We start from the raw sequence: 24,436 nt of genomic DNA on the forward strand, positions 1-24,436 counted from the left end.
CCACGTGTCAGGTGACTCCTCTAGAGGGAGAACAGGTGGGAGCAGCAGCGCAAGCAGGAGGGGGCTTAGCACTGGCTCCCGTCCGGCCAGGGCCCTGGCCTCACTTAGCACACGTCTGGGAGATTAAAGTCGAAGTCCTCCTTCAGGCTCCCAGACTCCCACGAAAGGGCTCCAGCTGTACACTCCACTGCGACACTCGGAGAAGACGTGGCCTCCCCGGCCCGAGTGTCCCTGCGTCTCGGGAGGGAATGCTCAGCCTGGGCGAGGCTGCCCCCGGTGACCCCCAGCCGTCTCTTCACGGCGCTTCCCAAGCAGACGAAGGCTCAGCAACGAGGAACGGGCACGTGCTCACCCTCGTGTATTTCTGGCGTGGGGACTGACTTTACAAGAAGGCCCAGTGGAAAACTCGGAATTTAACAGGACCCTGGCCTCTGCTCCCAGCTGTCCCCACGTGCTTCCCTGCCCCACCTGGTCCCCACCCACCAGGCTCTCCGTCCACCTCCGGACGCAGCCCTGCCGGGGGTCACATCCCCGGCCGTCTTCCCGGCCCAGATCCTCCCAGGACCTCGGCCTGGCCACCTCCCAAAGCCACACTGTCCCCCGACCTCAGCTCCCGAGTCGGTGCTGGGGTGCCCCGGGGGCCGGCCTGGACCTCCTCGGCCGACACGCTCGCCCCACCGGTCACTGAGCCTCACGGCGTCCAGCGCTTCTCCGCACGAGGGACCCGACATCTGGAGCTGCGGTTGGTGTCTGTTTCTTCTTTGCCCTCCGTCCAGGGCTGCAAATGGTGCCTGGGACCCAGGAGGCTCCACACACCCACGTATTAAAGAACTCACCGCCACGCAAACCATGCCAAGGAAAAGGCCTTTTTTTTTTTTTTTGTGGTACGCGGGCCTCTCACTGTTGTGGCCTCTCCCGTTGCGGAGCACAGGATCCGGACGCGCAGGCTCAGCGGCCATGGCTCACGGGCCCAGCCGCTCCGCGGCATGTGGGATCTTCCCGGACCGGGGCACGAACCCGTGTCCCCCGCGTCGGCAGGCGGACTCCCAACCACTGCACCACCAGGGAAGCCCGAAAAGGCCTTTTAAAAAATGAAAAGCTGGGATTTTATTAGTCACTAGCATAGCCTCGTGATTAACAAAAAGTTAATTCCATGAAACTACATGGTACCAACCTGAGTACTTTCCAAATTACCAGCAGCAGCCGGGTCTAAGCACGGAGCTTCAGAACCTCAACTAGGAAGCACCACTTGTGAAACACACGTCATTCCTCTTATTACAATTTTTCGTCAGGAATTTCAAAACTAGTAAGTCAACGGTATAGATGTGGAATTTATTTACGTGTTTGAAGGTAAAGTCTGACCACGCTTCACTGCTTCCTGAGGGGAGAATCCTGACGGCAACTTGAGCCAAACTGCGAGCCCGGTGACCATGCTGCGCGGGGAAGCGTCACCTCTTCCTGCAGCCCCGAGGGTCCCAACACCCCAGGTTCATCCTGGCCAAGCCCCCAGCACCTCCCCGAGGAAACCTCTGGTTCAAGTCCTGGATGTGGACTTCAAAGCACACTTTCCTCAGCAAAGTTCAAAAAAGTATCAGGCAGTCCCTGCAGCGGGGTGGCACCAGAGCCGCTGCCCTTGCGTTTTCCCGATGTTCCCGAAGGAAGCCTCAGGTTCCCGCCTTTCATTTGCAGCCACGTGAAAGCCCCGAATCCCTCGGGCGCACGCTTCCATTCACCCAGTCCTGACCAGCCAGGGGCTGCCGCCCACACAGGCGTCTCCTCTAAAGCCCAACGTGACAGTAACTGCAGCTTTCTCTCCACCCGCACTCTGCCAATCCCCGAGCCTCACTGATCTGCACCCAGTGCGAGCACGGACCGTGCTTTCTTACGAAAAGGCAGCTGAAGGCTTGCTTCGTTCTGACACGTACAAACACCTCTAAGGACGGCCAGCCCAGAAACGGGTAACTGGTAAGGACACAGGACACAGCAAGGTCCCAAGCCAAGCTGGTGGCTGATGGGGCGGGGGGGAGGCTTTGACAAACAAAAGGGGCTTTTTTGGCAGGCAAGGCAGGCACGCCTTTCATTCCTGTTGTATCACAGACCCCAGCTCTCAAGATCAGATGAGAACAACGTAACCAGAGAGTCCTCGGCACACCTGCCGTCTGAGGAGCCTCGTCACCTGCCCTCGCTGGGCCACACGCCTTGTCGGCACGAGGCTGCGGGCCCCAGCGGGTGACTGCTGAACGGCTGCGGCCAGCGGGGGACGGTGAGGCCGGGGCGACCCGCCGGCTAGGGTGGACGGAAGAAACCGTCTGTCGTTTCCCTCTGGGCAGCCGCCGTTCTCACCTTTCTGCTTACAAAACCTGATAGAACAAAAAACGTACTTTAGGAAAAGAATGAGCACTTTTTCCTCAATACAGAGTCTCCCGCCTGGAAACACACACCTGCAAGACATGTACCCGCGTCGTTCCGTCCCGATCCTCGAGCAGGAAACACTCAGAATGCAGTTTGACTGCCACCCTGGGTCTGCTCAGGGCTGCGAGCATTCTTGTGAGGCGACGACGCGGCAGCTCTGGGGGAAGACGCGGCGTCGGCCGGGCCCCTTGGGGCTTCAATGTGCAGAGACTTGGGCACCATCCACTTGCTCTTCTGCCCAACCTCATGGGAAAGGAACCACCGAACATGACACCATTCACCCCCTCAGCCCCACCAATCACAGAGCCACACCCCGTCGGGGGTGTAGGCTGCCCCCAAAGCTGGAACCGGCCTTGCCCGCCCGAGTGGCCTGTCTGCCACCCAAGTCCTCTGGCCACACGCACGCCGACCCCGGCGGGAGGGACACTGCAGGGTGGTGGCGAGAGAAGGGACGCGCTGGCCCGTTACGGCCCAGACGCCAGAGCAGCCAGGACAGTTGAACGTGGTCCCCTCTTCCGTCCTCCCCTCTCTAAGGGGTCTGTGCGGCGCCCAGGCCACGAGACTGCAGGACTGGCCCCACGCCTGGCACACTTTCAGTCAACCGTGAAAGCGCTTTGGGTTTTAGTGAAATGCAAAATGTCGCCCACTTAAATCTAGACTCCAACTCGGAAACTGCTGGGAATCTTTACGTTCAGTTCTTAAAATCCAAAGAGAGAGAGAGGGAGAGACGGGCGAGGGGAGGGAGGGAGGGAAAGGAAGGATGGTGCGGGGGCCAGCGGGAGCTCCAACACAGCCACGCCGGAGGGCACCTTCCACGGTGAGGATGCCGTCTCGCCTGCGCCATCCGGGACGGAAGCCACGGGCCACGTGGCTTCCGAGCACCTGAGCTGTGGCCAGCGCAACTGAGGACATGGATTTTAATTCATTTACATTTAAATAGACACGTGCGGGCTCGGAGGGACCATGCTGAACACAGTGGGGCTCCACAGTAGAAAACCCAACTTAACAGGACTTACAGCTTAACTCCGCAACTAAAACGAGGACCTCAGCAATTGGCCTTCAGGAAATCTTACTTTTGTTTCTAAGTTTCAACAGAGGTGGATAAGCAAATGCAATTTTCTCTCACGTGACTCAGTTTTGATCAACAACTTGACTTTTAGGTGATAAAGAGAGTATGTTTTGCTTTTGTGTTTTACCCACTGACACTGTGCTTGAAAGTCCCCTCAGGAAGGAGTCGCACCACCAGCGACGGGGGCCGTCACAGGAGACTCTTCCCAAAGCCCTTTCACAGCCAATACTCTGCTCTATGAATCTAGGGTAACTGCTTCCTCTTTTTGGTATTTCCTCTTTGCTTTTTTCCTTTTTCTCTAATGTAGTAGTTACATTCTAAAACAAAAAGAAGAAATGCTTCAGAAAAACTCTTCAATCCTAATACATGTCTTGATCAAACCAAACCACATCAAAGCCAACTGTTGGCTAATGGTAAGTGTGTGTGCGTACACACGTATGTGGCGCGTATGCGTGTGGGCAGATGTATAATGGAGGGATGTGCCACAGGAACGGTTTTATTTCTTGAAGTCTGAACACACAGTGTACAAAACCTGCCTGACACAGAGCATGACTGTGACGAAATGAGATTCTCCAAGTGACACCTGCTCTTTCACAGCAGACTGTTTCTCCCCAGTGATCATCGTCCCAGAATCAAGCTGGAGGGCCCCCCTTTAAATGGGGGTGCCTCCTTCCACTCCCGTAAGTACACTGCAGGGCAGACTGCTGTTTGCTGGGCCGTTTCTTCCACTGTGCAACTTCAGAATCATTCACTCCCACCCCCGATGTTAAGCTACGTGGAGTCCAGGGGAGTCAGGCGGCCTGGGTGCACCTCCATCCTCGCGAGGCAGCTTCCACGGAGGCGGCCGTCACTTCAGCCAGATCCATCTGTCCCCCACGTCCTCGTTGTACCCAGGGCTGTACCTGCGGCCCGGCAGCTGCGGGAGGGAAAGCCGTGGTCACCAGCAGTTTACAACGTCCGTCCGTCCCCGCAGCTCACCTGACGGCTTCCTCCACTCCGCCCTTCCCCTCCCCGCGCCGGCAGGGCCTGCTTCTGGCGGTCCCACTGTAAGGGTGAGGGGTCCCGCGGAAGGAAGCACAACACGACCCTGCCCTCGGGAGCCTCCATGCTGCTGGGGGGGCTACAAATGCCAGTGGCCAACCCGCGTGTCCGTGCTGCTGCTGGGAGGGTGGCCACGGAGCCTCGGGCAGAAGTGGCACTGACCTAGGGGAGCCGCAACTTTCGGGGGGGAGAGGGTGGGAGGGGAGGTGTCTCAGCCCCTCTCTCTGCCCCACCTGCCCATCTCCTGCCAGCACCTCCTGCCATGGGCCCCACCACAAATCGGGGGCAGGGGCCCCAGGGGTGCAGGGCACACACAGGGTGGACCTGGAGGGGCACAGAGGCTCCCTCACATGGCCAGGAGGGCTCCCAGGGGAAGGGAGCCTGCGGCGAGGGCGAGGGGTCCACAGGCTGGGATGGCGCGTCACGGGGTTGGCCTCCACCGTGGAGCGTGGAAGCCTGGCTCTGAAGGCCAGGCTGGAAGGAGTCTTGCATGGGCCGGGCAGGGAACAGGCAAAGCACAATGAGATTCATCCAGTTAACAGTGGGGACAAAATACGGAGTTTTCTTTTTCCTACCTTCCAGTTAATGTGGTCCAACAGTAGATACGTACACACTACATACTGCACACAAAAATCTTCCACGCTTTGCCCTTGAGAACAAGTACTGAAGCAGCTTAAAAAAGAAATCCGCCTTTCCTTGATTCTCATCAGCAGAGGGCATTCATTACCAGCCACACCGAGGTGGAGGCAGAGGCTACAGTGCAAGGAGGGGGTCACAGTCACACCCGAGGCCAGACACAGCCCTGCCTGGACACGCCCCGCGGCCACACTACCCATCCCGGCACTGAGCCTGCGTCCCCTCTGGCAGGTGCACAGGCCTGCAGGGGGCGTGCGCGGCTGCAGGACGTGGAGAGAAGCGGGGACCTGTAAGTGGGGAGGACCGAAGTGCAGGCTGACCGCAGCTTCCGGCCCTGGAAGCCTCTGTGCACAAGGTTTCGTCCAGGTGCTAGGAGCATCCTGGGTATACAACAGAGGAGAAAGGAAACACCCGGCTCCCCCCCAGGAGTCATCCCCTTGGGCGGAGACTGGGAAGGGAGCCAGTGGCACACGACGGCCCAGGGTGCCCGCCAAGGGGGAGCCGGCAGGGGGCGCACACGGAGCAGCAGAGCCCGGGGACGGGGCGAGCGGGGACGCCTGGCGTGGCCACGGGAGGAGCAGGGGACAGGAGTGGCAGGAGGACCCGGGAGTGAGGGAGGCACCCCCGCTCTCCAACTCCGACAGGCACTGCGGCAGAAGGTGGTCACTGGGCCGGAAGAGCTGCAAATGCGGCCCTGCGCGAGGGTCTCAGCGACCTCCACGGGCCTTAAGGGCTCAGGAGAGCCTGGGCAGCACAGCAGAGCACGAGCGGTAGAGAGGCGGGTGGCGCCCCAGGGAGGCGGGCACCCCCCCAGGGAGGCGGGCACCCCGGTTGGCTCCCAAGCGGAATGGGAGCAGCGCGTGGGCCGCCGCGGGGAGACCACCAACGGGCAGGTGGGGAGCTGGGTCGGTGGCCGAGAAGGCGGGGCTCTGCTGGAGACCCAGCTGCACAGCTGCCGCCTGGCATCTCGAGGGAGGGGCCGCCATCCCAGCGAGGACGGCGCGGGGGAGAACCCGAGGAGAGGAGGGGCCCCGGAGCCTGCGAGCAGGGGGCGCTGTGTGCGGAGATGGGGTGTGAGCAGAGCCTCTGTGTCAAGGGGGTACTGAGATCGCAAAATCCCCCCTAGACTCCCACGCCCTCACGCCCAGACCCTGTGCCTGTGCAGACATGATTAAGCCGGGACCTCGAGGCGGGAAGACCGCCCTGGACTGACAGGTGGGCCCAGGGTCATCATGAGGGTCCTGGAAGAGGGTCAGGTCAGGAGATGCGGTGGCAGAAGCAGAGGTCGGCCTGACCGAGGACGGGAGCCAAGGCGCGAGGGGCCCTAGAAGCTGGAAAGGAAAGAAGCAGAGGCTCCCCAGAGCCCCAGTGGGAGCACAGCCCCTCGCCTGGGTTTGTGCTCTGACCCCCAGAACCGGAAAATGACACGGGCACCTTCTCACCCGCTCCGCCGGTGGCCGTTCGTTACAGCTGCTACAGAAAACCCATGCAGCTTGTTCTACGTTTTATGACGGAGACACTGGGCGTGTCTGTACAACGAGAGAGAGGCCGCGCTGAGGCCGTGGGAGAGCGGCCACCCCCTGGGAACAAGAACCAGGATGGGGGCAGAGGGGCCACAAAGCAGGAGCCGCGGGTGCATCTCCCCACGTGGTCTCTCCCTGTCCACAAAGACGTTCCCAGCCAACTGCTATGAATACACAACTGCTGCAGCAATAAAAGAACAATCTTAATTTTTATCACTCCGTAATTTTTATCACACCAGAAAGTGATTTCTTTTCATCGGAAAGGTTTTCAAGCTTCGCCGACACCAGCACACCGGCACCAGGCCAGCCCCCAGCACCTGCTGAGGAAGGGCCGGGAGGCCACAGTTTGGCTCTGCTGTCTTCTTTGCAAATCAAATTTTAAACCACAGAGCAGAGAATAAAAACTCGCGGAATGTGGAACCGCTGAGTGCAGCCAGCGTCTATTAACTGCATCACAAAATCTGCTCTCTGGACCTCCTGGGGCAGCACCTAACTGGCCTTTCATACCCAGACAAGGGTCCCCAGACCCTCAGGGTTCCCTTTCAGTGCAGTTAAGCCAACAGAGAACCCCAGGAGGGTTCCCATTTGGGATGCTTCACAACGAGAATGCAAAACAAAGCTTCTTCCTTTTCATCACCTCATATCTGCATCTGCTTCTTTAAGTCAGCCTTCAAACCTCCCAGCCCCAGTCCACCACATTCACCACTTGAGAAAACACGCTCTGTGGCCCTGTGAGGACGGAGTGGCCCAGGACCTCCTGGCGGGAGCATCTCTCAGAAGCTGACGCAGGCACCTCGTCCGACCGTCAGCACGAGAGCGTGACTCCTGGCCGCGGGCCCGCAGTCAGTTTTGTCCTGGGTCAGGCGGGGGAGCCGCAGGCATGGTAGGTCTGAGCTCAGGGTGGTGCGGCTGAAACAAAGTGATGCTGCTGAGTTTGACTGTGAGGACACTTTAAACCCTGGGTGAGCTCTGATTTTAGAAAAAGGCGCCCATCTCTACACGCTACAGGCCGGGACGGCGTGGGTGCCGTGAGTGGCTCAAGAGGTCTGGGCTCACAGAGGCTGCTCCTCCCAGGCACTGCTGTCACACGCAGCTTAGAGATGCCGGCACAGGCTTAAACTGGCAGCTGCTTGGACAAAAGCCAGCTGAGAAGAGAAACATACATGCACTCATCCTCCTGGAGGAAACTGTGCATTCCTTCTACATTTGATACACTGTGTCCTGGCTGCTTTGAGACACGAATAAAAGTCCCATCTTCTCTAACCTTATAAAATACACACAATATATAAACCAGTTGGGAAGTGGGATGGTAGCAGGTGGAAAGTGCTGGAGGAGTGGAGGGGATGCAGAAGTCCTCCCTGACCGACCCGGACAGCGGAGAAGAGGACACGGTCAGGAGGACGGGGGGGCAAGGGTGACAGGATGGGGTGGAGCGCGTCCTGCTGGAGCCGCCGGGCGTGGAAAGCTGCTCCCTGATGGCCACGACCTCAGTCACCTTGGCCTCTAGCGGCGCCACTAGGGACAGCCCAAGCGAGAGGCCAACCCATGCCAGGTGATGCCTGTAGTTCCCGCCACGAGGGAGTAATAGGGCCTGGACTCAACCCCTGGCCACACGCATCTGGAAACTGGACCACCTGAGTGTGCTGGTGGCACCGCGTAGACATGGGCTGAGTGCTAGGGGGAAGGACCTGGGCAGAAGAGAGCCACATCAATCCAGCGCGTTTGGTCTCTAGCTGAGCAGCAGGCAGGGTGCGTGGGGCGGTGCCCCCGCAGCGGGTGGAGAGCACCCCAGGCAAAGGACGTCCCAGGGTGTCTCCGGGTGAGCAGTCCAAGAGCTGCCCTGGGGCTGAGCCAGCCAGAGCAGAGGGACCGCTCACTGCACGCCGGGGACCGGGCTAACCCTTCCCTGGAAGACAGGCTGCTCTAGACCCACCAAAACGGTTAAACATCAAGCCCCCAAAGCTTAAACTGACTTGCAAGTATCTTAACTGCCTGCCATTCAACAGAACGAAACAAAACCTGGTGCTCATAAACATAAAGGCTCGTGACTTACGGCAACCGATGTTCTAGACACGTGAGAGAGAGAAATGTAACCTGTAACCAGGGGACAAAATCAAGCAGACTAAGGACATGACAAAGATGATGGATTAGGAAACAAGGACATTAAAACAGCTATAAAAATATTCCATGTAATCAAGAAATTAAATGGAAAAGGAAAATAACGAAAGAACTGGAAAATATAAAAAGAACTTCTAGAATTTAAAAAAACCCAGGATCCCCGAAATACAGATTCCACTGGGTAGGTGTGGCAGCCATGCAGATGTGCTGCTCAGATGCCCTGCTGCGAGGAGGCCCGAGTGGCCGAGGGCCCAGGTGCTGACCCTCTGGGCCCGCCACCCTGTTCACGCAGAGGCCACGCCTCCCACGTAAGGGTGCAGCCCACGACCAAGAGCAGCAGAAGTTCCATGGCAGCCCATCCATGGGCCGTGGGCCTCTTTCAGCAGGAGCCTTTGGCTCTAGGACACCCCGTCGGCCTGGCCAAACCCTTCCTGGGCTGTTCCTCCCCAATCTCCTCCCCTCCCCTTCCCTGTCACAGGGCCAGACTCCTTCCACCTCAGGTCTGGTCCCTTTATCCTTCACAGGGGCTTCCCTCCAAAACCTCATCAGTGTTTACTCCCATCCTGGCTTCTGTTTCTCGGAGGACCCAAACTAACGCAATGAATTAACAGCGTTATTACATGTAACCGCAGAAGAAAACAGCAGTGAACTTGAAGACTGAGCAACAGAAACTATCCCAAACAAGACACAGAGAGAAAAGGTCAAGGACAAATGGACAGACCCTTAGTGGCCTGCGGGACAGGATCAAGTCAGCCAGCATATGTGCACTCAGAGTCCTCGATGGGGGAGGAAAACGATCTGAAGAAATAACGACCAAACATTTTCCAAATGATAGGAAAACTAGAAACCCTCACCGCCAAGAAACTCAATAAACGCCAAGCCGGACAAACAGAGAGGAGACCACAGGAGCACATAATAATTAAAGAGAGAGTAAGGGGAAGTCTTAAAAGCAGCCAGAGAAAACAGCTCCATTAGGTACAAGGGCCAAGGATAAGAATAATTTCATATTTCTCATCAGAAACTGTGCAAGCCAGGAATCTATGGAGTATCTTCAGTGTTGGCAGAAAACAACCGTCAACCCAGAATTCTATGATGAATGAAAAATCTACCAAAATGAAATGGAAATACATATCTTTCTAAACAACGGCTAATAGAAGTCATCACTAGCAGGCCTGTAGTAGGAGCTCAGCTATTGAAGGGGGCTCTGCTCAGCCAGGTGAAACCTGGACCTGCATGAAGGAACCGAGCACAGCAGGAACCACAGCTGCAGGAAGAAGGGCAGGAAGGAGGAAAGACGGAATAAAAAGCTCGAATGAACTGTTTAAAGCCAAAGTAGTAACAGTATATCCTGAGGTTCCTAACATGTGTGGAAGTGAAATACACACGCGTAACAGCACAGAGGACAGAAGGGGGGAGAGAAGCCGGCTGCGAGGGGCTCACGTCATGTGTGACGTGGCCCGATGCTGGCTTTCTGGGGGACCGTGACAAGGTAAAGGTGTGCACTGCACACCTCACAGCAGTCACTAACGATGAGATAAAGAGGTGCAGCGGATAGGTCAACGGAGGGAATGAAACAGAACCACGTTAAACAATCAACTAGCACACAGAAGCCAGGGAAAGAGGGAGTAAGATGCTGCTGCAGGGCTGAAACGTGAGCAGGTCAGGAGCAGCGGGTCCCTCAGCAGAAGCGCCTCGCCCTGACCCAGGAAGCCCCTCCCCGGAGGCGGCTGACAGCACAAAGGTCACGGGCGCGCCCCCTTCAATGGATGACCTCGGTGCCGGTACTCCGGTTTCTGCTCAGAGAACGCCTAACTCTCCAGCCCCAGCTGCTACTGCATGCAGTTATCTACCAGTTAGAGAATCACTCTCAGGAAAGAAGTCCCGTAAGAAAACTGCCGCTTTATGAAAACTAACGATTTGGGAGGAAAGAACACTCAGTGAGTCTGATGACCCGATGCCCTTGGAAATACCATTCGGGAGAAAGCCGACCACACCCCCGCTGCTCAGCCCCCATCAGACGAATCGAGGGTCCTCACGGGCCCACAGCGAGCCTCCTGGACGTGCGCGGGCCCGCTCTCCCCAGCACTGGCTGCCCTCCCTGGAGCGCCCTCCTGAGCATCATCTCTTCCTCCTGAACGCCTGCCCTAAACGACGCCCGCTCCTCCACGACACCTTTCCTCAAGCTGAGGGAGCCAGCACCACTCCTGGGAACTCCCGAGTCCACTGTCCCATCCTCTGGGTACCCACCTTGGTGACGCCTGCCGCAATGAAGATGGACTTGGATCCTAGAGGGCGGCCTGCCTGCCAGTCCCAGCACCGCCTTGGGATCGGACACGGGAGGTCAGCAGGCAGGCACTGTCTTGGAGGTAAAAGATGTTAAGTGCCGCACTCGAGGTCACCGGGCGAGAAGAGGCAGGCTGACACCCGAGCCCAGATGCTCTGACCCTCGAATCCAGGAACGTCTTGCCCACCAGCCCCTGCAGATACCGCTGTATTAAACGGCACGTCTCCGTGCGCTGTTAGCGCGTGAAGTCCCTGCACCACGTGGAGCTTTCCCCTCCTGTCAGCCAGTACACACTGAGCTCTGCCGCTGTGAGACTGCAGGACGCATGTCAGGGTCCAGTCCACAACCATCCTGCCCTGGGAAGGCCCCGCTTTTCCTGCCCTTTTACGTGTGCCTCAAAGAACTACCCGGGGAGTGGGGGCACTTTTATTTCTTAGCACCACCTCAGGGGTAGTCAGTGATGCTCGGGGTTTCCTGGTTGGAAGAGTTTTCCTGGAGGACTAAATATAGGTAGTAATTCTAGCATCAAATCCTGTGTTGTATTACCGTAAAAAGGAGAATATTTTAGAAAAGGATGGACTACGCCTTGCCTCTTCTGGATCTGCTCTACTCCTCTGGAGCAGTAGATAGTACTGTTAGGTACTATTGACTCTGCTCTGTCTAGGTGCACCAAGGAGCTGGAAACTACTAACTAGCTGTGGGGTGGCTCGGGGACTCCAATCCCCCACCCCTGTTACTCATTACTGCATACGAATGCTGATGAGCCCGGCTGAGAACTTCTCATTAATTTTAAAGAAGAGCACCAGAGAAATTAGTTATTAAAGTCACTTCTTTGATATACAATTTCCCCAATTTTCCATTATCGTTAAACATAAATCAAGTATAAAAAAATGAAATCAACTTCCAAAAAATCTTATTTTATCAAAGTCCATTTTCAAAAACAATCTTTTTATTTTAAAAATGAGTGCCTCCTATTTTGAGCACACGAACACCACAGCCTATTACACATACGTCCACACTGAGGTCCTATCTTCACACCACACGTGTCACAACATCATATACTTTAAATGTCTGAATCCCATTTAACTCATGTTAACTGTGAAGAAGAAAAGCTCCTAACTCAAGCGCCCGTTCAAATACCTGAAAGCGGGATGTGTCCTAAAAATTCTAAAACCAAAGGAATGACTGGACACACGCAAAGTCCAGGCACCCCTGGTGGGTCAGGGTGCATGTGAAACACTACCCTATCATTTCGCACCAGCAGGTCCCTGTGAAAACCTGCAACTGCACACCAATCAGTGCACCTGGTAGAAAGTCTACCTTTTATCACTAACTTTCTTCTCCAAGGGACATACGTTATTTTCTGCACGCAGAAATATAAATAACGGACATGGAGACGAACACTGGACTTCGATCATGAGCTTTCCATGGGGCATGCACTGAGGGCAGAGGGGTGCGTGCCTCTTCCAGCCACAACTAATGAAGGACAGACTGAAGACATTTAGCACCTACTTTCATGTTAAACGACTTCTAAACTGAGAATCGGTATTTTAACATAAAAGATAAATACCAAATTAAGCTCTAACTAAGGTTTGAACATCGAGAGGAAACATGAAACGACCGAGTCTGTACCTTTCTTCTTCGGCAGGTTTAGATACATTGATCCTAAGGCCTTTCTGTTTATTGCAAGTTTGTCCTTATTAAGGTGAACTTCGTAAAGGCAAGAACATACAGTGTTAACATATTAAAGTTATTAAACATCTCTATTTTTAAAAATGGTAAAGAGGAACTTGATACGGAAAATGAAAATAGTAACCTGAGATAGTAAAGAAATAAAAATAGCAGGAGAGAAAACCGAAGATCCTGTTGTCCTAGCAACTGTCTTGGACAAGATCGGATTCATGGAAGGAACGCAGTATCTTAACAGCATCTGGCCTCCTTAAATTGGAAAGGGATGGAATCGGTAAAGTGGAGACCGACTCACAGCTTGTCTACCCCAAGGGAGGGCTGCACAGTAACAAAAAGTGACCTGGCACAGTGCCTGAAAAATGACTTAAAAGAATTAGCAGGCGCTCATGCACACACTAGGTATTTACATGAATTTGTCTATAGGGTCACTTCCAAACAGAAAATGGGAGGGGCTGTGTGAATGAAAAATGCGTTGACACATGCTTCTCAGGCTCCGGGGACTCACGCCCCTCTGAGAGCCCCGGGCAGGCCCTGGAGACCAGATGGGAGGCTGAAGGCCAGCAGGACCCCAGCCAGTCCAGCCACAGGACTGAGCCACACGCCCAGGCCACCAGATCAACCAAACCAAACCAAACCGACGTTACAAGTCCTTCTGTTCTATGAAAACCCGAGCTCCCTTCTCTCCTAAAAAGGTCGCTCCGCACTAGTGGAGGCCCCAGGGCCACAACACAGCTGAAGGGGCAGTGCTGACACGTGAACTGTGCCACGAGCCGCCGGCCCAGGCTGCACGGGAGGCCCCGCGGCCCCAGCCGGGACCTGGGCGTGAAGGGCTGCCTGCCATGGACGGCAGACGCCGTGGCCTCACCTGCCCTCCCGGAGCCGCGGGGCCTCACCTACCAGCGGCGACGAGAACCGTCATGCCTTCCTGTGGGCACAGCGCGGGGCCCGCCCACACGGGGGCTCAAAGCTGGCCAGCGAGGCCACTTCCTCGTCAGCCTCCTCCCCCACCCCGCTCCCGTCCCGTGCCCTCAGGCCCGCTCCCACCGTGACCCTCTGGCCTCACCCTCAGGCCAGCCTCCCCGTGCCCCAGGTGCGCGGCCGCGGGGAGATGCCTTCCTGACCCGACCCCCACCCCGCTTCTGCCGCACACCTCCTCCTACCAGTGTCGCCCTGGGCTGGCCCCCGAGCCTCACGCCCTTCCCTTGTCTCTCAGGTTCTCCTCACAGGGCTTCTTGCAGTCAATGATTCTAAACAAAGCCCGCGGCTCATCCCAGGGGCCCACAAAAGCCCTTTCCCCGCAGCTAGACTCAGGATCCCCGAGCAGCCGGGAGCCCCCGGGACCTGCCTCGGTTCCCAGCCCTCACCACTCCCCCTTCCCGTCATGAACACACGCCCCGGAGCCAACACACCAGCCCCCCTGCCCGCGGCAGCCCCGTCCCGGCGGCCTCCAGCCCTCCAGCCTTCTCTCGGAGAAGACCCAGGCCCCCAGGCTCCCGACGAATCGGCTCACCCCCTCGTCCTGTAATCCCAACACCCGGGCCACCACCGTGAAGCCCTCTCCCCCGTCAGCCCCCAGCGGGAAGCACGTCGCATCCTGTGTCCACGTGCCTGTCGCCCCCACTGGTCGGTGACTCTCCAGAGCTCTGTGTCCTTAGAGCAGCGTCTGGAACTGAGAGTGCAACGAATGGGCGCCGGATGAATACACAGGACAGGGGAGCTCCCAGGGCCTCTTCCTGGCTCTGCGGTGTGACAAGCGTGGCCACCACGGAAACGTATCACCCTGCACGCTGTGGAGCCAGAAAGCAGGCGCCCAACGCCAGGGCTGCAAGAGCTGAGAGGCCCCATGAAGAAGTTCCCGGAAAAACAGGCCCCTTCCCAGGATATGGGCCACCTGTCGGGGCGTAAGTCATGCAGACCGCATGCCCAAATGTCAGCGTGGACCTCAAACTACACAAGGGCAAGCAAAAGAAAGAATTACAAACGCCCAGGAAGCAAAATGAGTTGCCTGGACCCTGTGACCTGGACACTTCCCACTCAGGCCCCGGCGCCCCTGAGTCTGTCCAGGCTCTAAAGGAAAGATATCCATAAACCAGAGTGCCTGACGGTCTACAACGAAAGGCACTGTTGCCACAAGCAACTCCCCCTCTTAGGAATCCCCTGCACCCCCACATCGTCCCCACTGCCATCAGCATCCAGTTCAGAGCACACCCAGGTGTGGTCTACACTGCTCCCCACTCTCTTCCTAGGACCATACACGTGAGTCTGAAAGTCGTAAGACCAATACCCACGTCCATCGCAGGGACCTCAGGTGCCCACTCTCCTGTCTCGCAGTCACAGCCCTTCCCCTGTGGACCCTCTTTCGTTTGAATCCTTCAATGATAGTTTAGTTTTGAAAACCTAGGGAGTAAGAACAAACCTGGCTGCACAGGGAACAGCAAGGTCGACATCCAACACGGCACGCAGAGCCATCCTCCTAACACGTGGTTCAGATTCTATCGCTCAGAGCATGCCAACGGGCCACAGCTTTGCTACGACTTCAACCAAAGTCCTCACACCACGGCCCACAGGCCCTTGCTGCGCGCGCCCTGCTACCTTCTCACCTCACCTGCACTGGGCCCGCCCCTCCATTTCACCACGTGGACTCTTCCTTTCCTAGAACGTGCCAAGCCTGCCTCTACCTCCCGACCCTGCCCCCTCCCCGCAAGTGCAGCCGGGACACCCACGTCTTCTGGTACCCAAGGCCTCTCTCCACAAAACAGCTCCCACCCGGGACAGCTTTACTTCCGCCCCACAGCACTCAGAGGCCCCCCCCTACGTATTTGGTGATCGCTTGCCCATTCCTCCCCCAACTCTGTCTTATTCCCCAATATCCCCAGTGCTCAGAACAGTGCCTGCAACAGAAAGTATTTGCTGAGTGGTAAGTGACTCGATGTAGAACACGGCCTGAGATGACCCCACTGGGGCGTGTCTGCAACGTCAGGCTCAGCACCACGTGCGCGGGCTGAGCCACCATCCCTCGTACCACTCAGTGCTCTGGAGATGCCCGAATAGCTCTCCCGGACAGAATCCTCCCATCACCGCACAAGCCTTTTATCCTCTGCGTTTCCCTCCTACGCCTTCAACGCTGGGGAATGAAAGATTTCTCCATCCCGGGGGTTCACTGAGCAAAGGAAGACACAGAGCTCCCCACTTGGACCCTCTGTGGAAGGGACATGGGAAGAACCAGCACCAAATCAGCTTTCAGATCATACAAAGAAACAGACGCCTTCCATTTCCAGCAAAACAACAGCCCGATACCCTGAAAAACCTCGTGATATAAAACCTCTACAAATGCTTTTAAATGCACTGATGGGCTCTGCGAGAAATCATAAGGGGCTGAAATGAAGAGCGAGCTGGAAACCAGAGGGAGAGTTGCAGCCTCCGCCACCCCGGGGCATCTGCAGAGCCGCTGGGAGGCAAGGCAAAGCGGCACCCCGTGCAGGTGGACACCTGTGATGCACCTCTGCACATATGCGCAGCTCCGAGGGCGCACCCTCAGGGGAAGGCGGGAGGGAAGAAAGCGCCCTGACGGCAAGGGGGTCTCAGCGGGCGTCTTAAGAATTCACAGCCTCAGCCTGTCCTCACACAAGTGTGGGGTTCCAATCCTCACCATGCGGGGCCTGGAATCCCACAAGCAGCAAAGGAGCTTAAATCCCGGTTCCTCCTGAATCTCAGGGCCTGGAGGCGGCAACAGACCTTCCAGGAGCAGGGCTGTCAGCGTTAGCAACACACAGGCTGCCCCGTGAACGAAATATTTGGGGCGTGCTTACACCGAGAGAGTCTGGGTTCACCTGAAATCAAACGTCCCTGGGGCCCAGGGATAAATACCCACGAAGCATGAACTCAGTGTCCAAAGTCTCCAAAATGCAGAAGGAAATAAGCCACCATGGGTGAGAATCAGAGGAAACAATAAACGACAGAGTTAGACAGGCCTCCAAACCTGAGATCACACACAGAAGACAGTGACTGCATTTAAGACGTTTAAAGCAAGAGAAGAAACTGAAAACAGAGGCAAGGAATAAGATCCTACCAACAAATCAGAAAGTACCCACGTAACAAAAAAGGAATTTAAATCTAGACCTATCTTGGTTAAACTCTAAAACACCAAAGACAGAAAGAGTAGAAAGTTCCTGAAAGAGAAAAGGAGACCATAATATTTCATTTAAAAAAAAAAAAAGGAAGCAGACACTTCTGGGGAAGAAACTGTCATAAAGGGACTTCCCTGGTGGTGCAGTGGTTAAGAAGCCACCTGCCAATGCATGGGACACAGGTTTGAGCCCTGGTCCAGGAGGATCCCACATGCCGCGGAACAACTAAGCCCATGCGCCACAACTACTGAGCCTGCGCTCTAGGGCCCACAAGCCACAACTACAGAGCCCGAGTGCTGCAACTACTGAAGCCCGCACACCTAGAGCCTGTGCTCCACAACAAGAAGCCCACGCACTGCAACGAAGAGTAGCCCCTGCTCGCCACAACGAGAGAAAGCCCGTGCGCAGCAACAAAGACCCAATACAGCCATAAATTAATTAATTAATTAATTTTTTAAAGAAAGAAGAAACTGTCATAAATTCCTGTTGCTGGGGTGTTTATGGCCATGAACATATGGAAAATACCACTTGCACCTGCATAAACAATTAGTATCACAAATTTTCTTACCTCCCGTTTGTTACCCTAGAAACAAAATTGTTCTTCTGATGCAAGCTTCTTGTTGCCCCTCCCTTTCCCTTCTGAAGTTAATCATGTAAGCGTCTAATTTTAGCCATTTACCACCTACTTATTTTATAATTCCCCATATGCATATGAATAAATTTTGGTTTACTTTTTCTGTGTTTAAAGAAAAAAAAAACACAAAAGGACGTTGCATGACTTTTTCCAAGAATTAGAAGTGTTGGCCAATAATTTCTGGCCACAAAGTATCAACAAGTTCCATATCCACTATAAAATATGCATACGATATAATGGATGTATTATGAGAACACCTCCCTCCTCAGGCTTCCCAAGTGTCTCCATAAGCACAGTGCAAGTGCACTTCAAGCTTCTTATGAAACCATGAAGTGTGTCTCTAAGTTTATTACCCTTGTTATATTAATCAGGATGATACAGTGGACCCCTGAACAACGTGGGCTGAACTCTGTGGGGCCACTTATCTGTGGATACTTTTCGATAGTGAACACTACCGTGCTACCCGGGCCCTGGGTGGCTGAATCCACGGACAGGGGGAACCACAGACCGTGGACACCGAGGCCCGCCTCTAAGTTATATGCCCCCACGTTGTTCAAGGGTCAACTGTATAAACTTCTCACGTTGTCAGTGGAGTTTGGCTAAAACATACTTAACATTAAATTTTTTTTCCCTAGAATATGAGGAACCAGGGAAACTGATTTCTATAGACCACTGCCATAAAAAAGCACCCCATCAACCCCCCCTTATTCCAGGAAATAAATGGCCACAAAACACCCTCCACTCTAATACTGAACCAGTCCTTCTCTAAAAGAAACAATTCCTTAAAATGTTCCCAAACTGCTGGCTCCCTCCCTGCAGGGAACCAATCGGCGTCTCGGTGTCTCAGAGACACACCAGCCTCCCGGCTGCTGGCCTGGGCGTTTCTAGAAATACGCTCTGCAGCCTGGCCAGGGAACCTTCTCTGAGGAGCAACAAACCTTTCCAGCTACAAACAGCTGCAGAAGACGCTCACAGAAGGGCTTCACTCATTCGTCTTTATCCCTCATAACACGCTTTCTAGAGGGAAATTTGGTAATAACTGTTGCTCATGTCTTCAACACTCAAAAGAAATTCTGTGAATAAAGAAATATAGTCACTCTATTTACATTCTAATTTCAATTTATCATTTTTTAAAATATCAAGCAACTAAATTTCCTTTCAGAAAACAGCATTCCTCTAAACAGTCACACAATTTTTACCCCACAGACAAATATAAAGGCTATGGCAGGCATGGTGACTTCTGGGAAGGGGGAAGAGCAAACACACAGCCGAGAGGCCTGACAGACATACCTCAGCCAGGTGTCAACGTCAACACCAGCAGTGATGTGTCACGTTGATGGTACTTAACCCTGTGGTCTTTCTCCCCCAAACACACACATCCAGGCTAATTGTAAGAAAAACACCAGACAAACTGCAGTTGATGGACATTCTATAAGACACCTGACCAGTACTCCTCAAAACTGTCAGAATCACTAAAAACAAGCAAAGTCTGAGAAGTCGTCACAGCCAGGAGGGGCCGATGGAGACGTGACAATTGAAAGTCACGTGCTATTCTGCATGGGATCCTGGGACAGAAAAAGGACATTAGGGAGAAAACGATGGAAATCTGAATAAGGTATGGACTTTAGTTAGTAATATGTATCAATATTGTCCAGTATTGGTAACAAATATACCACAAATATAAGACGTTAATATGGGAAACTGGGGTATATGAGAACTCTCCAGTACCTTCATTTTTCTGTAACGCTAAAACCGTTCTAAAAAATGAAGTTATTTTTTAAAAACAGTTAAGCATTTTAAAAGTTAGATTTCCCCAATCATTTAAATATTGATTAAAAATTTCAACATTTCTAAACTTTAAAACTGTAAGTCCAATATAGTATTAATAGATTCCCTTTGATGCTCACAGATTAAAAATAAGACAGAACTTAACAACGATGAAAACCTGCCAAACAGCCTCCCCGTGGCACTGGGTAAAGCGACGAGTACGTCCAGCTTCTGGTGGACTAGTGCAGAGCAAGCCCCTCCCAAGCCACCAAGACAAACGGACAACATGGAAAAACACCTGTGCGGAGACATCAAAGGCAGGGCGGTGCCAAGGCCCCAGGAAAGGAAAGCAAAAAGGAGGGCTGCAAGGTGACTGCTGCCCCCCAGGGCCCCGCCCACTCTCACTGGCAGGAGCCTGGGGGCTGAGCCAGCCCTCAGCAGGGAGGGGGCCATGGGGACAAAACTGCAGGTCAGGACCCACCAAAGAGGAGGGGCTCTAGTAAAAGTGCTCCATCAGGAAGGTCAAACAGGAAATACACCAGACCGCACAAACCTAAGTGCAGTGTCCCCTGGCTTGGTTTCTGACAGACTCGGGAGTCTGCCCTACTAAAACGCTGCCAGAAGACAGCAAGGACAGCGACAGCAGCCTCACGCTAGCTGTACAGTTCTTCCAAAATAATGACTGGCCTTTTAAAAAATACCAGCATACCAAAAAAGATTAAATGTCCCCAAACGGAAAGGACAGAGCGAGAATCAGTTTAAACAGATGGAACAGAGGTCCAGATATTACAGTTACCAGATAACTTTGTGATTAATATGTCAAAGAATTTAGATAACAAAATAATTTCAACAGACAACTCAAAATTATAAAAAAAATGGAAATTCTAAAATCAAAAAGGACTACAATTAAAGTTAAAACTTCCAATATAGAAAATACATGTCTAGGAGCAGATTGGGAAGCGCTGAAAGAGTAGTAACTTAGAAGACAGACTGAAGAACATATCCAGGCTGAAGGTCACAGAGAAAACAGAATGAGAGACACAGAAAAGAGGGACACAGCACAAGGTGAAAAGGTCCAACATGTGGTCAAGTGGAGCCCAAGGAGAGCAGAGAAGACGGGGTGTAGCAACACTGACGAGGTACCAGCAAGACTCTTCTAAAACTGACAACGAATGTCAGCCAAAGAATGTTCTGAGCTACAAGCAAAGCACACACAGAAGCACAGACGCACACACCCCAAGACAGTGTGACTGCTCAGAACCAAGTCAGAAACACCACCCAAAACAAAACAAAACCAAACCTTGCCAGAAACACAGGAAAACGGTCTTCAAAAGAGGTTTGCACCTACATGGGTGGGCAGCAGGACACAGCAGAGGCTGGAGAAACACCAGTGGAAACTGTGGAAGGGAGCAGTGGTAGCAGTGGTGGGAACCTGGTGATACACTGGGGGGAATGATCCAGGAAGGAGACACACTGACCTGAGGGAAGCCAGGTTTCTCACTATCTGAGAAGGACGTGGGCTGGGGGACAATGAGAACGAGCCTTGTTGTGTCACTCTGGAACTGAAGGTACTGATGTGAATTCATAGCTGTCAGTATACTGAGAGACAGAAATGAATATAGATGTATACGGATAAAACAGAAATCTGTGAGTCCATAGTGATATAAATAAATAAATGAATAAACAGAGCATTTCTTTATAGTAGAATAGTAACTAATAATGTAGAAGGAATGACAGAATTAGGAAAATTACCTAATAATTAATTTAGCCATGAAAATCAACAGATGCTAACTACTGGGTCAAGGTTTGATGAGAAAATGGATATTTACCTAGTTTCAAAGTACTTCCCCTGAAAATACTTATTAATTACAAGGAGTAAAAGAATGAGGACACTATCTCAGTCAAGTGATCAAAGTTAATAGAAACAGTGATGGGACAAAGAGGAATCACGTGCTACCTGATAAGATAATGAGTTCTGTGACCTTCCTACAAAAAACACATGAAACCTAAATCCAATCATGGGAAAACATCAAACAAAACCAAACTGAGGGACATTAAAAAGTAACCATCCTGTAATCTTCAGAAGTGTCAAGGTCTTGAATATCAAGGAAAGCCTGAAGAACTGATCAGATTCAAAGATTCTAAAGAGACAAGATAATTAAATGCAATCCATTATCCTGGATTAGGCCTTTTTGCTCTGAAGAACATTCCTGGGACAACTGATTAGCCTTGAACAAGGTCTGTAGATTAGAGGTAGCAATGTATGAATGTTAATTTCCTGATTTTGATAGCTATATTGTGGTCATATAAGAGAATGTCCTTGTTTATAAGAATTACACATTAAAGCAGTGGTTCCCAAACCTTAATGCATATCAGAATCGGCTGGAGGACTCCTTAAAATAGATTCCTGGGCCCCATCCCCAGAGAATCTCATCCAGTAGGCCTGGGCTGGGGCCTGAGAACTTGCATTCCTCATGAGTGCCCAGGTGATGCCGATATGGGGACCACACTCTGAGAATCTGTGCATTAAGATGTTTGAAGATAATGGGGTATAATGATGACCACTTACAAAGGTTCAGAAGTTATTTTTCTATTCTTGCTATTTTTGTAAGTTTGAAAAATTCCAAAATAAAAACTAGAACAAATTAAAGACCATTTTAAACAATAAGGGTGAGAATTTGTTGTCAGCAAAGCTTCCTCAGTCAGAAGAACTATGATCCTATGTGGAGGTATGGAGACCAGGGAGGGTAAGAGCAGCAGCAGGGCAGCCATGGGTCAATCTGCACGAACTGACCACATGAACAATAACCACAGTGTCCCGAGGGCTTAAAATACATGAAGAATTACGATATATGACAAAAACAACACAAAACACAAGAGTTGGGTAAATGGAGTCAGAAGTGTTACGAGGTCCTTACAGTGCTCTGGAACTAGAGAGCTACTAACTTACAACAGAAGTTAACAAATCAAGGATGAATACTAATTACCAGGTTAGCCACTAAAAACTATTGAAAGGATGGTAACTAGTAAGCAAATAGAGGGGGAAATGGAATAAAAATGTTAAAAAAACCTCTTAATCCAAAAGAAGGCAAGGAAAAAAGACAACAAATACAAAGAACAGGTAAGAAAAATGTAAAACATGTAGTAGGATAAGCTATTTAAACACAAATGGATCAGTAATTACACTAAATGTGAATGGACAAATATTCCCAATGTTTAAACTGGACAAAAACTGAAGACATAACTGTTTTCAGGTTAAAAGGAGTCCACTGGAAATACAAAGATACAGAATGAATGAAATTAAAAGATGTAGAAAGAGCAATACCATGCAAATGCTAACCAAAGGAAAGTTGTAGACACTACATAAGTTTCAAATAAAGTAACCTTTAAGGTAAGAACCATGACTAAAGTTAACAGGGAAAATTTCATAACACATAAAAGGGTGACTCTATTAGGAATGTAGAGCAAGTCTAAATTTGTGTATGTCTAATAATACGACCTCAAGATACACACAAAGCAGAACTTGACAGAAATACAGGAGGCAGAAACCCACACAGAGTGACAGATTTCCAGACGCCTCTCACAGCAAACTGACAGAAGAAGGAAACAAAAATCAGTGAGCATAGAGACAATCTGAAGAATGTGATCAAGAGACTTCCTTTCAATGACGCTGCAAGAACCTTGCACACAACGGGGCAGAGCAGGCCTTCTTCTCAAGGACCGTGAAACATCACCAAAATGACCAATGCTCGGCCGAAAAGTCAGTCTCAGCCATGTTCCAAGAACAGAAATCATAAGACTGTTTCTGCCTAGAGTGAAATTAAGCAAGAAATCAGTAACAAAAAGACAATTAGAAAGATTCCAACTGCTTTTAAATGATCCAATATAATTTGAATTCGCACACTGGTCAAAAAAGAAACCAGATTAAAATTACAAAATATTTTGAATTGAAGGATAATGAAAACATAACATCAACAATTATGAGATCAGGACTTCCTTGGTGGTGCAGTGGTTAAGAATCCGCCTGCCAACGCAGGGGACATGGGTTCGAGCGAGCCCTTGTCCGGGAAGATCCCACATGCTGTGGAGCAACTAAGCCCGTGCGCCGCAACTACTGAGCCTGCACTCTGGGGCCTGCAAGCCACAACTACTGAGGCCACATGCCACAGCTACTGAAGCCTGCACGCCTAGAGCCTATGCTCCACAACAAGAGAAGCCACCACCATCAGAAGCCCACGCACCGCAATGAAGAGTAGCCCCGCTCGACGCAACTAGAGACAGCCCACGTGCAGCAACGAAGACCCAATGCAGCCAAAAATAAATAAAATTTTTTTTTAATTTTTTTAAAAAGAAAGAATTATGAGATCAAGTTAATTAAGACAAATTTGGAGGGCAATGTGACCAGCTTTACATGCATATATTCAAAAGCAAGACAGGCTGGAAATCAATGATCCACCCACTCATACTAAGAAGATAGAAAAACAGCAAATGAAAAGGAAAAAATAAGGAGCAATAATCCGTGAATTCGAATGTACAACAAACAATACCAAGCAAGAAGCTAGTCCCTAAATGACAAACTTCTTTCAAGAGTATAGAAGGAAGGGACACACCAGGACCAACAACAGGGATGGAGAAGGGGAGAGCGGTCACCATCAGATGTGATCTAATTAAAAACGTTAAAAAAGGACACTTTAAACAACTTAGTGAAAGAAATTAGAAAATTAGAAATGAGGGCAACTTCCTCAACAAACACAATTTTCAAACCTAAGAAGTAACAGAATATTGAACATTCCGCATCGATTAAACAAATTTGTAATTTAAAATATTTCAACATAGCTCCATCAGTCAATCCTAAACACTGAAAGAAGCAGTAATAACAATCTTAGGCAAACTCTTCCAGAGAATAAAACATGAGGGTCCCATCTCAGCTTAGTGTTTGATAGCAGCATGATCCTGATAGTAAATCTGACAAGGATATTACAAGAAAGAAAAACTACCATCCAACATAAACACAGAACTCCTAAACTAGATATGAGAATTAGGTTCAGCTACACATGAAGAGTTTATAAAGCACACACAAGTGGGACTGATCCAGGAAACCAAGGTTGGCCTCACATGAGAAAATCAATCACTATA

At 51.8% G+C, this 24,436-nt stretch overlaps 1 protein-coding gene across 2 annotated transcripts in view; it reads right to left on the reverse strand.

The window, feature by feature from the left end:
• Window positions 1-3,961: 3,961 nt before the first annotated feature.
• Window positions 3,962-24,436, reverse strand: part of NDUFA10 (NADH:ubiquinone oxidoreductase subunit A10) — a 49,009-nt gene continuing 28,534 nt past the window's right edge. For both annotated transcript variants that reach the window (XR_004482210.2, XM_004262538.4), the window contains one exon: window positions 3,962-4,397. Coding sequence is in view for 1 of the 2 variants with exons in the window: in XM_004262538.4 (XP_004262586.1) it covers window positions 4,329-4,397 (69 nt within the window). In the remaining variant the exon portion in view is untranslated. The remainder of the gene's footprint in view (window positions 4,398-24,436) is intronic.

Source organism: Orcinus orca, chromosome 7, assembly GCF_937001465.1.
Source record: "Orcinus orca chromosome 7, mOrcOrc1.1, whole genome shotgun sequence".
Taxonomy (NCBI): domain Eukaryota; kingdom Metazoa; phylum Chordata; class Mammalia; order Artiodactyla; family Delphinidae; genus Orcinus; species Orcinus orca.